Genomic DNA, 16,944 nt, shown 5'->3' with positions numbered 1-16,944 from the left:
TATTATTTTCCAACGGTTCAGGCGCGGATCAAAAAACTTGTTTTATAACATGTGTATAGGTATCTGTGCCTTACCAAGAGGAGCTCCAAATTATCAAGCATTGCAGTAAAGCATCACAATCTGTATACCGATAACACTGACAGCAAATAATAAATCGGGAATTCCACACGCTCTGCAGATTTCTCTCTCCTAAAGATGAATGTTTTTGAGTGCAGTAAAAGCAAGAAGATCAGTGACCTAAATATTTTTTTTAAAGTGGTACAGAGAAAGTTACGGTGGCTGGTACAGGACATGGTATAATTAACATATTTTTTTATTGATTCGTGGCCACGAATTTTATTTATTTTATTTCGTGGCCACGAAATAAAAATTCGTGATCACGAAATATAAAACTCGTGGCCACGAAATAAAATTCATAGAAACGAAATGAAATTCAAAGAAATGAAATAAAATTCGTAGAAACGAAATAAAAATTCGTGACCACAAAATAAAAAAATCGTAGAAACGAAATAAAATTCAAAGAAATGAAATAAAATTCGTAGAAACGAAATAAAATTCAAAGAAACGAAATAAAATTTCGTGACCACAAAATAAAATTTCTCAATGCAAACAACTCTTCTCCTTCAGGAGTACTACTGATTCATTGTGATATTTGGTTAGGACATCATTTTGGTTGAAGTTTCATTCAACTGCCCTAAATCCCAGAATAATCTCATATTTCAAGTCAAATTTTGATGACATATCACTCACAGACACCGGAAGCGGAGGACCACAACTCTGTGTATTTGCTTCTTCAGCTTTTTATTTTGATGGCTAATTCAATTCACTTGACTATGAGAAAAGCATCCTCACAATGTCAAGGGTTTTTGTGGAATTCCGAAATCACACACACTTGACATTTTTAGGATGTGAGAAAGGGCAATTAAGGTTTAAGAGAATGGTGATGTATCTATAATTAAAGTTTAACCGAAAGTCTTGTATAAAACTTACTGGTCATTTTTTTATGATGTACATCACTTTGTAAGAATATGTATCTGAGTGTAATATTTACAGGCTTCAGAAAATTTTCATTCTTTCTTTTCAACTTTATTTCGCTTTGGAAATTTTGTATTCTATTCCGAACATCTTAGATTGGGAAAGTTCGTCTTTTATTCTCTGTATCTTAAAGCAATATGAGCTGCATTTTTGAAAATTTTATTTTGCTGGTAAAATGTGTTAAAATGGTTAATCTGTATGTAATCTAAACCCTTATTATAAAAAAAAAAACGAAATAAAGTTTTAAATGTTTCAGAAGAAATATATCTGTACAACCGAATATACAGTATTATATAAGAAATCATTATTGTTCAGGACGACAATAATTCAATTTTGCTTCAATCAAAGCTTATAAAAAGTTCTTCCATAGCAATATGAACAACAGAAGTTTATTAACGTTCTGTTTTTCTGTCATTGAAATAATTAATTACAAATTTGAATATTTCTTTCCGAAGTCAAACATGCAGCTCATATTGCTTTAGAATTAACTTCTGGGAGTTTGAAATACGTTATAATCCTATAGCTTTGAACTTTTTAAGTTTCGGGGGTATATATAGTTTCTGTCCTGTCCGTCTGTACGCCCATCTGTCTGTCTGTTCGTCCGCAAAAATTTAACCTTGCCCAAAACTTTTGACTGGATTGGACTATATTGTTTTCATATTTCGTAGGTTCAATCCTTCTGTCAAGACCTTTTTTTGGGTACCACCAAATTTGACCTCTAGAACTTATCTTTGGATTTTAACACACTTTTAAATCAAAATTCCAAACTTTTACTTTGGCAATAATAACTTTTGAACGGTTGATTATAGGACTTTAATTCATCCTTCTTATACATGTTATATGCTTTCTTTGTGAAAAGACCTTTCATCGGATACCAGCAACCTTGTTCTTTTGATCTTGACCTTGGAGTTTGACCTAATTTTTAAAAATTTTAATCTTGATCATAACGTTTGAACGGTAAGAGCTAGGGCTTTCATACTTCTCGTATGTAATCCTTGTGACATTTTGGGTAAAGTCCAACGTTAAATGGCGTTTAGTTCCGGACTCTTCAAGTCTCCCTATAATTGTTAATTAAAAAAGGGGGGTCTTCGACGCTAAAATCTTATTACACATTCGGGTTTATTTTTCAGAGCTTGCGGGAAATTAAGACCCAAGAATATGCAACTGGTCCTTTTGTGCATGCGTTTTTTCATTTTAAGTAAATTGATTTAGGCATGACTCGGTATACTAGTAAATCTCTTACATTTAGAAAACTGTCAGGGAAAAGATGATTTGATAACCTTTTGTGTCGAATATCAAATCTTGAAAGTCTTGTTGAAATTTTTTTCACTAAAATATCCAAAGAAAAAAGTAACAGGAATAGAACACAGGCTGAAACAAACAAGATGGCATATATTTATTTTCTTCTTAAAAAATTACATAAAAAAGTTCAGTCATTGAAAATTCAACTGACATACATGTATCCAAGAAAATTTTTGAAAAAAAAAATAGTTCACTCAAGAAAAGAAAAACATCCGACACATACACTCATAATGAATTCATTATGAGCTGCACACAAATAACTAATTATTCTTTCAACAGTTACAGAAAGAAAGGAATTTGAATTTAGGAGGGCAATCTCTCATACAACAAAAGACAGACCTCCCACTTACAACAAATCAAAACATGATGTAGTTATAATTGTAGTGCATCACTTCATAAGAACAGGGAATTTAGTTACAGGGTGCAGAATTATACCAATCATTTTACAACATATAAAAGGGATACACATGTTTAACAACTTTAAAAAAAATATATCACAGAATATTTATTTACAAAACGAAAAATACTACCTTTATTTGTATATGGTCTACATTTTATAAAAAAAATAATACTGATTAGTCCTGAACATTGAGAGTTTGAGCTTTTTTTTTTATTCACACTCCACTCATTTTCATTTCCTAGAGAGATGACATTAGATTCACAAGGCAGTTTCAATATAAAAGTAACCTATAATGCAATGCAAAAATTACAATGATGTGCAGAATACATAGATGGGCCAATTTCATGGACCCTAAACCAGTTATCAGTAGACTTAGCATTAACATCAGATATCACAGACAAGGAAAAAATAGCATTCCTGAAAAAACAATCAATTTACAAAAAATGTTTTTGTATCCCAATGACCAGCTCCTTGGAGTGAACAAATTATAGACGTAGTGTAACTACTTATGCATTATTCAATATTTAAGGTACCGTATAAAACATTGAGCTTCCAAAAACAATAAAGAATGAACTGAGGCCAACATTAAAATAATTTTTGTTTGCCAACTTACAATTCAGGATTTTAAAAAAATGGTTCGGTTTTAGATGAGTAATTTTTTTAAAGGAAAAAATCAATTAAATGTTGAATATTTATTTTCCGGGTGGCATAAAAAGAGGTTTCATGCTTCCTGAACGTCTGAGTCAAGCAAATTTTTACCAGTCGGTCGGTAGTGGGCACCCAAAACATTTTTTTTAAGATGGCCATATATAAGTGACATCATATTCAGTGTTTACTGGACTTGACTCTATAGATAAGTGACGTCATAATAAGAGTTTACTGGATTTTACTCTCCAGAACCTCCTCCAGTTTGTTGATCTGGTTGAAGGGATTACATGGAGGGACAGTGGTCACCATCTTAGACATCTGAGAGTCCCGCTTGTGGTTTGAGTTATTGGGGGATATTGGCATTGATCTAAAAATAGAGCACTGAGAGTGAGGCTTTGACTCAGCAGATACATATGACAGATAATTAGTGTAAGGCTTTGAAATACAAAGAAAACTGAGAGTGAGGCTCTGGCACAAAAATACACTCTGGGGTTTGAAATAGACCTAATTTGATTTTTTTTACCCTAAACTTTATTTATTTAAACAATTACTAGGAAATTATTGCTGATTTGAATATTTTTACCTTCCTTCATAGTAAATATAGTTTAACTCTAACTAGAAAGAACATTCATTTTCAAAAATCTTTTAGATTTTAAAGTAATTTACGAATTTCTTCTAAATGATTATACTGTTATATGTATCTTCCAATATAAAACATTGCCTTTCTTATACTAACAAAAACTTATGAGCTGTTAAAATGCTGTACATTAATTACTTACTTATGAACCGTTGACGTGGTGCTCTGAGCATTAATTACTTACTTATGAACCATTGACGTGGTGCTCTGAGCATTAATTACTTACTTATGAACCGTTGACGTGGTGCTCTGAGCATTAATTACTTTCATAGAGTGAGCTGGAGCATACACTCCCTGCCACAGAGTGCAGCCCTGGTAACCTGGGATGTTTGGACGACTGAAAAGAAATCAAAGAATTAAATAAGAATGGAATGTTAAATTTGTGTATTACTCAGTATAATTTATGTAAAACTTGTTTTTTATATTAGGAATATAAATTCCTTGGGATATAGATATTAAGAACTGTAACAATTTCTTTATGTATTTGTTGAACTTTAATTTCCATGTTGACAACCATTCTCAGTTAATATAATTTGGATTTTAAACAATTCAAAGTTCTAGGAGAGAAAACACATAAAGATCTTGACATAATTCTAGAAGAATTTTATTTTTCAAGAAAAATTTTCAAGTTTTATCTCTATAAGAACTTTATATTGTTGACATCTTGTGTATTTTGTGAAGAAAAAAAAAACCAGACTCATATATTACTTTTGTAAAAATGAGTAAAAGTGAGACTGAGATCAAAATTGAGCTCATCTAAGTTTTATGGCCCTGGATCCAGGTCATTAGAACCAGTCCAGCTTTCTGTACTCACTGTCCGGTCTCACTGTATCTGGGAATGTTCACTCTCTTGATGGTGTAAGGATTGAAAGGTTCTCTGGCATTGTCTTTCTCATCTAAGTTATCTGCTCCTACACAGCCACTGAAATATACACACATAACCACTATAATATATACACAACCACTGAAATATGCACACAACTTCTGAAATATATACGAAACCACTGAAATATACACACAACACCACTGAAATATACACACAACACCACTGAAATATACATACAACGCCACTGATTTAAAGACACAACTAAAATATACATACAATGCCATTGATACATAGACACAACCACTGAAATACACACAACACCACTGAAATATACACACAACACCACTGAAATATACATACAACGCCACTGATACAAAGACACAACTGAAATATACATACAATGCCATTGATACATAGACACAACCACTGAAATACACACAACACCACTGAAATATACACACAACACCACTGAAATATACACAAAAATGGACAAAATCACTGAAATATATACACAACCACTGAAATATACACACAACCATTGAAATTTGCACTTAACCACTGAAATATACATGCATGTACATACAACACCATGGAAATAAACACACAACCACTGAAATATACACAAAACCACTTAAATATACATAAAACCACTGAAATATATCCACAACCACTAATATATACACTGAAATATAAACAACACCATTGAAAAATATAATATATACAACACCACTGAAATATACACATAACCACTACAATATAAACACAACCACTGAAATATACATACAATTAACACCAGTAAAAAACACACAGCCACTGAAATATACACACAACCAATGAAATAAACATGCACATAACCACTGAAATTCATACAATTAACTAATGTAATCAACACAATGTGTGAGTATACAATCAAATCTAATTATCTGAAAGTCAATCAGATCAAAGATGAACATAATCCTGGCGCTAGGTTAAACATACAGGTATTTAAAAAAATTATATGTTTAATATCTCAACTACCTGTAATATCATAAATCTGCATTATATCGTAAATCTAACTTACAAGTATATTTAACTTGCTTATATGTAAATCATCTTCGCTAGCCAAGGGTTTTCGTCCGTAAAGCTAGCTTACATTTAAATTGCTTATCTGTAACTAGGTGTACATGTCAGCTGTGTATCCGACTTACCTGTAGTTAGGTATATGTTGAGTTCTAGGACAAGGGCTTGAGCTGCAAAGGAACATAAAATTACATGTTAATGGTTTTTCCCCTGCATTTCTGCATTTAATTAAAAATATAATGTGCTGTTTATTACATGTAAGATCCTACTCACAAATTGATTGGTCCTTCTTTATAATAGCCACGCCTCCTTTGAAACCAATCCCATGATCTTCCGGTGCCCTAAAAAGATCATTGAACAGATTTTTTTTTAATTTATCTTCCATTCTGTATAGCTACAAATCATGTTCACACATTTTCATGTTCATTCCTGACCGCGCGTTCATGGGTCTATACTCTTTTTTGTTTACAATAAGTTTAACTTAATCAAAAAATTATTGCTGCCGTGTCTGACCTGCGGGGTCGTACTGTATAAGGAATATTTTTGCCCCATCTTAATTTTTCAGACTTGAAAACATTTTTCCCCATGTTAGATACATCAAGTCATGTAACTTAATAACCGCCACTCCTTAGATGCAAGGTCATGATATTAACCTATAAAGGTTACAAGGTCATGATATTAACCTATAAAGGTTACAAGGTCATGTACCCTGGTAATTAACCAACAAAGGTTACACATTTTCGTCTTTTGTTATTTTAACTCTTTCATGCTTGCAAACAATTTTTTGTGAAAGAAATCATCCCTGTGCCGCAGGGTCATATCTTTTGTTACGTTACCTATAATTTACCCACATGATCCTTGAGTATAGCAGGGTCGAATCTTTTGTTTACGTTACGTGTAATTTAACCGCCACTCCTGCTATTCCTGTGCCGCGAGGTCGTATATTTTGTTTACGTTACGTGTAATTAACCTGCAATTCCTGTGCACTGGGGTCGTTTCTTTGTTTACATTACGTGCCTTTACTGTGCTGCAGGTCGTATCTTTTGTTTATACGTTACGTGTAGTTTACCCGCTATTCATGCGCCGCAGGGTCGTATCTTTTATTTACGTTACGTGTAAGTAACCTGCTATTCCTGTGCCGAAGGGTCGTATCTCTTGTTTACGTTACGTGTAATTTACCTGCCATTCTTGAGCCGCGGGGTCGTATCTTTTGTTTACGTTACGTTTTATTTACCTGCCATTCTTGAGCTGCGGGGTCGTATCTTTTTAGGGTGTAGGTCTGTGATATCATGTCCGGCCTTTCCTCTAGGGTACTGACAGGTGCCCATTGTTTTGGGGGAAGCATGTTGTCCCACGGTACCTCCTCGTATGACCTAAATAGAGAAATGAATTAGAACTTATAGTATACAAAGTATATATAAAATCAAAATTTTACTGAATCTAATGTAAATTACATTCACCTATGATCTGAGAAGAAAAGGATGTGTGATCTAAATGAATAACTAATTTTAAACATATCACAGAACGTGATTTTGTTTGTCATAATTATCATGATTATAGAAATGACAATTTATTTAAAAATAATGAAAAATTATTATATTTCAGCATAAACTGACTTTATGAGACCCATTATGGATGAGAGGTATTTAGTCTTACAGAAACACGTGGATTTTAATTGTGTCACTTGGAAACCACCCGTTTTAATTGTATTTTTCTGTATCGGTGTTCTATGAAATTTTTGACATTTATTTTCCTTAATTGTTCAAAAATAATTAAATTCATCAATTTTAACCCTAACTTTTTTTTCGTTTTTTCGGAAGTTATCAATTTTAGTACCTATTCTTTGGGGAAAATTGTTTGCAATTATACATAAAGCTTGAGTACCATAGCACCTAAGTAAATCATGATATCGGTAGGTGAATAAATCATGATATCGGTAGAAGATTAAATCATGATATCGGTAGAAGATTAAATTATGATATCGGTAGGTGAATTAGTATGATATCGGTAGAAGATTAAATCATGATATCGGTAGAAGATTAAATCATGATATCGGTAGAAGATTAAATCATGATATCGGTATGTGAATAAATCTTGATATTGGCAGGTGAATAAATCATGACATCGATAGGTGAAAACTTACTTCTGCGTGGAGGCGCCGTACATAAACTTCAGGGCGAGATGGTCTCTTCCGTCCCTGCTCTGTTCTGACGGAGGCTTGGGGACAAATGCTGACTGAAAAAAGACACAAAGACAATGGAAAGGAAAATAATTAAATGAAAAACAGCTATTTTTTTCTCTCAGATGAATTTTTCTGTAATGGATATTTTATTTCTATTTTACCAGAAGACATGAAGTAAAAATAATGACATTGGAGAAATCTAATTAATAAACGATACGTTGCATGAGATAAATCTCCCCCGCACCCAATGAACCCAAAATTCTTAAATTTCTTTTTAAGTTTTATTCATTTTTATATTTCACAAATACCAAAGCTTTAAAATTTGTTGTTTTACGGGGGGAGGGGGGGGGGGTCTTTACAATGCAAAAACCAACGAAAATTGTCTTTTTTAAATACCAATATCATATGAGGTTACAAATATAAAGAAAAGATACTTTATCAATCTTATACGCTCAATTCTAAATCATAAGTTAAACATACTAAAAAATTAAAGGGTTATTTTCCATTTTCTGCACAACTGGTGATGTTTACAGCTTTTTTACCAGTGGGTGCAATTTTCTACCCCCTTTATGAAAAAAGTTGTACAAAACAGTAATTTACATTTTAATGTCCGTTTTACAATTAATATGAACTTTTTTTTGCATTCAAACAAGTTTTAATTTTCCAAAATTTTATCTATACTGGTGCAATTTTTTTCAATCAAAAACAGCAACCAAAAAAATGCAAAAAATTTTAAGAGTGATAGCCCAATACCCAACAGCTGTGTGATTTTTCCCAAACGTCAGTCTTTTAAATAAAACTTTGACAACATTTCTGTCCCCGATCTCTTAACGCTGAAGAACGGAAAATAAATCGCTCAATTCAGAGAATCGCGATTTGAGGTGACCTCCCCCCTTTCTCTGTTTTAATTAATCTTCTCCTACAAACTTTAAGTGCCCTCTCCCTCCTCTCTCTGTTTTAATTGATCTTCTCCTACAAACTTTAAGGTGCCCTCTCCCCCTCTGTCCGTTTTAATTTATCTTCTCCTTCAAACTTTAAGGTGGCCATCTCCCTCCTCTTTCTGTTTTAATTAATCTTTAAGGTGCCCTCTCTCTCTCTTCTCTCTGTTTTAATCAATCTTCTCCTACAAACTTTAAGGTGCCCTCTCCCTCCTCTCTCTGTTTTAATTAATCTTCTCCTACAAACTTTAAGGTGCCCTCTCCCTCCTCTCTCTCTTTTAATCTTCTACAAACTTTAAGGTAGCGTGTTTTCTTGATTCACTGTTTCTTGGTTCACATTCAAACTCACAATAACATGAGGAGGGTGAGATTGTCCCGTCATGTTGTAAATGTTGAATTTACACGGTACTAAATTCAAATTTTACCACATGACAGTTCCCTATGTTAATATCCGTTAGTTGTGCTCTTAATGGAAAGTCAGGAAGTGTAGGGGGAAAAGGGGGTATATCATTAAATTAGATACTACATGTAACTATTATTTAAATTACATTTTTAAAAAATATAATTTACCATTGATGGTTATTTTTTTTTTTTTTACATATACTGCGAAATTTAAAATTTTGCTGTATAAGGACTAGGGCTGGGTATTGGCCCGAGATTTCGTATTGCGATATATTGCGATATTTTTAACTGTATTGCGATATGTATTGCAATATTTTCAAAATAAAAATGGCATTTTCTGTTTTTACATTAATTTACATGCAGAATTAACTATGATAAGTAACCAGCACGGAAAAAAAAATCTTGTTGATTTCATTTAAGTTATGCTCTGAAATGTTCCCACAAAACAACTTCTGTCTTACTCTTTGGCTTAATAACAAACTTTCACAAGTCCTTTTTTATATTTAATCATTTTAATGACAAAATTCCTTAATCTTAGCATATTGCCAATATATCGATATTTCAAAATCGTATTGCGATACGATATTTTTTGTCATTGTATTGCAATATATTGAAATATCGATATTATTGCCCAGCCCTAATAAGGACTTTCTGTCACGATGGAATTTTTCGGGTGTAAATTTAATCAATCCGATGTGCAATTCGAGTTAGACAAAAAAAAAGTGTGTCAGTCATCTGCTGTATCACTGGAGGACAAACATACTGTGAACAATTTAAAATTCTTGTGTTTAAAAATGTACCTTATTGAAACTCCCATCCTGCCAAAGTATCAAAATAACATTACAATATTTATTTGCAATTTGGATTGTTGGTAATATTTAAGTTTTAAATAACACGGCAAAGAAGTAACTTTCTTTTTGAATTCTTTCAATTTTTAAACGCATTATTCACGTGTTTGATCATCGCCTCTCTTTAATCTACACCAATACGTTTGATAAGGCCTAAAATTAAAAAAAAATGTTTGTTTGCAGTTGCCTACACCCACTGAAATGCACCCGACCCAAACTTTTTTTAGCCATTTTGTAATAATATTTTTTTCAATTTTTCAGGATACTGAAACCGCTTCATTTTCAATTTTTGACTTTTGTTTTTATCAATCAGTGGTTTATAACAAGAGTGGGGCTTATTTATGTTTAGTAGGCCAATGAAAAGCTCTCATATTTGTTATCTAACAGAAATCTGAAAACAATTTTTTTTTTCAAAAAAAAAAAAAAAAAAAAAAAGAATGCCTACCTACCTACCCAATCTAAGAATTATAGGTCGGCAACTGCGAACAAAGAATGTTTACGCTTGGCCTAAAGGTTATGTAATCATACGTCTATATGTACAATATAATGACTATTTTTTTGGTCGGTGCTTTTTACCTTTGACCTCCATTTCGTTGTCTCCGGGGGGTCCTTGCGGGGGTCATAATCACTGGTCCACCCTGAAAGACAAAAATTCTATATCACATATCATGGGCGTCAGATGCAAATTGAAAGTAGGGGGGGGGGGCTTATCGAAAGTGGGAAAGGGGGAGGGGCTAAACCAACAAAAAAGCTAAATCCCAATTTCCAATGCCTATATAATGTCTATTTTTAAGAAAAAAAAAGGGGCCAGCTTCCTCCCCCCCCCCCCCCCCGGTTCCGACGCCTTTGCATATGGGAGTTAGAAGCAAATTGAAAGTAACGGGGGGGGGGGGTAAACAACAAAAAAAAGGTAAATCCCTATTTTTAATGCATATTATGTCTATTTTTGCAAAAAAAAAAAAAAAAAAAACACCTAGCCCCCCCCCCCCCCCCCTCCCGGTGATGCAAATCGGATATCTACAGAATTATTTAAAGAATGAAGCCTATGTAAACCAGTATGTTATACGATATAACATAACTTGGGGCAGTTTATGCTTAAAGCGTAAAGTATCCCTAGTCATGTTACATGTACTGTACAACATAGGTTAAAATAAGCTTCATTCTATATAATTTAATTTCAGTGTACACAATAAGACAATTTTTCCTCCAAAAATGGCTTCAAAGTGAGCATATTCTAAAAGTTCAAATTTTGATCTACAAATAAAAAATGTTCAATCGATATGGGTGACAAAAAATGTGGCCCTCTCCTTTTTTAGCCTCTCTAAAAATATCAGATTCTACATTATTGCAGCTGAGAAAAAGCTGTCCGAGTCTCGATTTATATACATATCGTTGATTGATTGATTGTACATGTATGTTGTTTAACGTCCCTCTCAAGAATTGTTTACGTTGAGACGTCACAACTTGCCGGTGGAGGGCTACAAATTTTGTCCTATGCTCGGCATTGAGGGCCTTTGAGCAGTGAGGGATCTTTTTCGTGCCAGCCCCTACTGCGACGGGACAGGACCTCGGTTTATACGGTCTCACCCGAAGGTCCCTACATATCGTTGAAGCAGTTGGGGATTTTTTTTTTAAGTCCGGTCGTCCGTTTAATACCTATGACAATGTACTCTTTATTTATCTAAAGAGATAATCAAGACCTTTAAATGATTTTTTGTTTGTAAAACAATGAACGTCTTGTTAAATTTAGACAGGTCGATTACATTGCTTCAGATCAAATGACCGAAGTGTTTAATTAGCACAAAAAAGTTTTCAAAAGGATAAAATTTCTGACAAAATATCGATCACAGAATGTTGCCCCATACAGAAAGAATTACACCATGAATTTATTGTATTTAATATTTATAAATTTATATATATGTAACGAAATAAAAATACAAAATGTTGAAAAGAATATCAGGTATCCAATTTACTCATATGATTTTCTTAAAAAATATATATATTTGTTTACTTATATACGTGTATAACGAGGTCAAAATGGGGGGGGGGGGGAGAGAGACATTAAATTTTTAACTTCAAGTTCATCTTGAAATTTTATCTTAAAATTACTTTCTAGTGTACATATACCGATATATTTGAAAAATAAATTAATGTTCTATATTTAAAGTTCACTTTAATTACCAAAAAAAAGAAAGAAAGAAAGAAAGAAAGAAGAAAAATATTAATTTAGAACTTTTTAAAAAAAGATAAAGGTATATAACTGAAATTGAGCATTTGAACTTTTCGGTAAGGGGGGGGGGGGGGGGGTCACCTTTATCCCGTAGCAGCCAAAGAGTCGAAGAGGGATCACCCCAACCCGGGAACCCCTCAAACCCCAACCCCCACCCCATATAGTGCACCACTGTCTCTCTTAACTTTTATATTTTGAAAATCACCAGCATAATACTTCAAGTTCGATTCAAATGTATTATCTGATAATCTAGGATAAAACAAGCTAAAGGTGACTGTTGAATCGATTATATATTTCTCTACCTTTAAATTTCCAAATTTCTAATAACTGCCTATTGTATGGTAATTAATGCCAATATCCCACTGAATAGAAAAAAGTTCTGGTCTATTTATCTAAGTGTAAGTATACAGATAGATATATAGGTAGATAAGTACTTGTGCTGTAGAAACTTTCCAATAGAATACACGTAAGAAAAGTTTACCTTCGCTAATTAACGACCGTGTTGAATTTTGTTTTATTTGAATGCTAAATTTTAATATCGATCTTTCATTGATCAATTAAACGTCAAATTCTATAGACAAGTACCCATATTTAATACACCTTAATTTGTTTTAACATTTGAGGTATAAGAAGTAGACACTATGATACTTCCCAGGGGTGGGGGAAGGGGTAAGGGGCACAGGTGCTTGTGAACAGTCCGCGTTGACTGAATATCTGTATATAGACCCCGGGGTGTAGATTGATTTTAGAATTTGATTTCATAAAAAATTTTCCTAGTGCACGCATGCAATATATTCAGTTAAAAATCCAAAATAATTGTCATGCAATAAATTGGATTTCATACTCGCGCTATCAAAATTACCGGTTAATTAATTTAGTTCAGACTTAAAAAAAAATGACAAAGCAACATACTAAGTAAGCTAAGAGGATTCTACACTGCAATACACATACATGTACTTGTAACATGTATAATGACCATGTATTTTTACCAATTTTTTTTCCAAAGAGACTTTAGGCCTTTGCTTTTTTCTTGTCTGCATACAAAGGAGAGAAAGGGGCGGGAACTTGCAAGGTCACAAGGTCAAAATTGGGTCATTTGTACGCTGTATACATATAGAAATTCACTTATAAATAAATACATCAGTTTCTCTTTTACCGTACTTCGGAGTTCTCCAATTTTATGCTGAAAACTCTATTAATCTACTTTGTAGTTTTCCTTTCAATCACTCGCATGTTTTTGTTTGTTTGTTTGTTTGTTTTTTTTTTTTTTTTTGGTCTATTTATCTACATAAAGGTATATAGGTAAACAGTGGTAAATAAAAAGACGTAAAGTTTGTGTACGAAGTATCTGATCATTATTTTTCATTATTATATTATGTGTACTTAAACAGAATAAATAAGATAAAATTAATTGGGTTATTGATCAATGTTTAGTTATTTCCTTGATACTATCGTACTCTAAGAGGCACTGCGTGGCATATATATAGTAAATATATATCATTAAAAAATGTTTATATACTGTCATTTTTGCATTTTGTAGATTGAGAACAAGATTTCAATTCTAACGTGTTTACAAAAGGAAACAAACCAACACACATCATGCACATACGCAAGAAAAAATGAATGAATGAATAAATGAATAAATAAATAAATAAATAAATAATAAATAAATAAATAAATAAATAAATAAATAAATAAATAAATAAAAAAAATAAAAGACGTAACTTGACATAATTAATACTGCAGGTATACAGACTTACACCAACATATATGCATTAAAAAAAATAACACTGCTATATTATTTTTAACACTAGGACAAATTCTGTACGTACCTCCCAGCTGAGATTTGATCCACTCATCCGATGTCTTTCTACTGTTCCAGAAGGACGGGGCCCCGGGCTCATACGTATTGGAGCGTCGTAACTCGGGAGGGGCTTTCTCAAAAGTTTTCCTGTCCGAGTTCTTACTTTGTGGAGGGGCACACTGCGGGACGTCGTTCAGCTGAGCTAGGGGTTTAATTTTCTTATGTCCGGTGACCCTGTCCACGTCCCCACCGGCCGAGACGAACCCCGAGACCGGATCCACAATATTGTCATAGTCCCTGTAAGGCGCATTGGACCGGAAGTCGCCTTCATCATTCCAGCGTTTGAATCCGATATCCTTGGCAGGGAAGTCTTTAAAGGAGTCGACATCAGCCCTGCCGGTCAGGGCGGGGAATTTCATCTGTCGGATCCGCCTATGGTTTACTATTTGTTGCACGGTATTTCCACCAGCATTTGAATCTACTTGTAAATAAGACTGAAATGGTGGACGTGTTTTAAAATTGGAGTCGGCCAAGACAGGCCTTTCAACTATTGCTGTGGCCATTTTCACTTTTTATTATCCAGTAGTACGAAAGTTTAGAGTGACTATCACAAAATCTATAGGTTTAAAGTTCTACACGTCCGACATATTGTAAACTACCGTGTTACCCGTGGATACTCCGGAAACTTCCATATATGGAGGAAACCGGAAGGAGCAGGTGCCCGTTTAGAGATCGTTAAAATCCGTCATGCAAAGTTAATGAAAATGTCAATACATATAAAATATGATATAATTTTATGTTAAAATTTTTGTGTAAAGTTTTTATTATAATGGATAAGAAGCATTCAACTATTTTATTTATAATACACGAATTTATTTATCAAGATAGGGTCTACGAGAAATATTTCGACTCAACGAACACTATTATGAGTATTGTTCATTGTTGATTTTTGTTTTTCAGTTTATGGATAGGTTTTCTTTTTTAATATTTAACCATAAATGTCGTAAAAATCTTTTCAGGTGATGAATTTGAAGAAAAAATGCTAAGTTCATTTATCATAAACTCTCGACTATTTCTGTGTACGACTTGGTCGATAAACAAAAATGGCAGCTAAGAAGAGGCACCAAAATCAAAACTCCAATGCAAACACAGAAACGAGCAATTCCACGCGAAAGAAAACCACAAAAAGGAATGACAGCAAAGGAGAGCGTGGAAAATCAGGCGATCTTTTATATAAATTATTTATCGCTGCTTTAGGTTTGTGTTTTCTTATCGCATCATGGATTTTGTACACGTAATCCATTTTATAAACAAGGCTGGCTTAGCGTAGCTTCCTGTATGGGACTGTTATTATTTCTAAAACAGACAGTTCGGAAAAGTCCTGTAGCATTTTAATGATTTTATTATGTTTAGTTGATAAAGGACGAGGAAAACAAAATACATTAAAGTATGAAAAAATGGAAAATTGAAAATATTTTTAGAGTATTTCTCTTAATTTTTTTTTCTAAGACAAAAAAACTTTTGCATATTTTTTTTACAGGAACTTTAAAAAGTTGTAACTTAAAAAGAATGCTTCTATTTCATACATTGATTATTTAGATGAAATGCATGAAAAAGGTTGTTAAAAGTTTTGTTAATCATTTTTCTCTTTATTTTGCAGCCATTTCTGTAGGATATATGCATAGGTTAGTACAATTCTGTCGTCAAAGTTTTTTTTTTTTATTTCCTCTCAACTTCAAATATTTTAATTAAAAGCAGAGAAAAGAAATCATTAAGGAAATCATTTGTGAAAATGTATTAATTACATTAGGCCACACCAATTTATTTTCTTGGTCTTCGGATTTTTGACAGAAAAAATTGGGGCGAGCGAGCGATTTAAAAATTTTTAAAATTAAAAAGCTGAAACTTAAAAAAGTAGAAGCGGTGTAAAATGAAAAGAGGCGAGCGATAATATTTTATTTTTTAAAAACCTGTTTATTTCAATTCATAGTGATTCAAGTAGGAATCATACATCATGTAAATGTCCAATTCACAACATTTTATCTTTTACACCTCTTGGGCAGAATATCCCTCCCCAAGATCTAGGGTCTCTGTCAACAGTGACAAAGTTGTAATAAAGCTTGAATAACTGAATATTGTTCATAAAGAGCAGAAATATAAGGTTCTGTATCATCCAGAGGATTTTCAGTACTTCAGCAATGAACACACACAGGTGGAAGGTAGTGCTTTAAAGTAGTTGAAAAATAACTTTGCAGTTTGTGGCCTACTTCACTACTATTCCTTGATCCTCTGTGTCCTCTGGTACAAGGTATACCGATGATCCTCTTTTAAACGAATCAACAGCTCTTCCTACAAAAACTTTCAATAATGAAAAAGCAGTCTGTGTCTCACAATATATCAACCTTAAATACATTTAAGCTTGTAGGTATCTGAAACTGCAATTCAAACCATAAACGGGTAATAAAACATCCCTTCTACTTACCTTTTTTTCACTGTAGAGTGTAGACACATGAATGCAAGAATGAATTGGGCTTGTTGGTTTCATGTAAATGTATTTCAACAATCGAATCGGTGTCTTTCGAATAAACAGTAAACATATTTTTCAAACAGTTCGGAGAACGTTCCCCATGTAA

At 33.1% G+C, this 16,944-nt stretch overlaps 2 protein-coding genes across 3 annotated transcripts in view; one reads left to right on the top strand and one right to left on the bottom strand.

The window, feature by feature from the left end:
- Positions 1–2,417: 2,417 nt before the first annotated feature.
- On the bottom strand, positions 2,418–15,061 carry LOC134265593 (protein SPMIP7-like). Its single transcript, XM_062747814.1, has 9 exons — positions 14,340–15,061; positions 10,854–10,915; positions 8,051–8,142; positions 7,142–7,280; positions 6,181–6,248; positions 6,036–6,077; positions 4,837–4,944; positions 4,249–4,359; positions 2,418–3,752 (listed from the first exon to the last, which is right to left on the bottom strand). The coding sequence occupies exons 1-9, from the start codon at positions 14,872–14,874 to the stop codon at positions 3,614–3,616; spliced, it is 1,296 nt and encodes a 431-aa protein (XP_062603798.1). The 5' UTR covers positions 14,875–15,061; the 3' UTR covers positions 2,418–3,613.
- Positions 15,062–15,381: 320 nt separating this feature from the next.
- The window catches only part of LOC134265596 (probable C-mannosyltransferase DPY19L1), a 31,328-nt gene continuing 29,765 nt past the window's right edge, over positions 15,382–16,944 (top strand). For both annotated transcript variants that reach the window (XR_009991781.1, XM_062747819.1), the window contains exons 1-2: positions 15,382–15,568; positions 15,972–15,996. Coding sequence is in view for 1 of the 2 variants with exons in the window: in XM_062747819.1 (XP_062603803.1) it covers positions 15,415–15,568; positions 15,972–15,996 (179 nt within the window). In the remaining variant the exon portion in view is untranslated. The remainder of the gene's footprint in view (positions 15,569–15,971; positions 15,997–16,944) is intronic.

This window comes from Saccostrea cucullata, unplaced genomic scaffold (assembly GCF_032062105.1).
Source record: "Saccostrea cucullata isolate Sc308-1 unplaced genomic scaffold, CSIRO_AGI_Scuc_v1 ctg1455, whole genome shotgun sequence".
Lineage (NCBI taxonomy): Eukaryota > Metazoa > Mollusca > Bivalvia > Ostreida > Ostreidae > Saccostrea > Saccostrea cuccullata.
The sequence above is the reverse complement of the archived record's forward strand: the minus strand, read 5'-3'. Positions and strand labels throughout refer to the sequence as shown.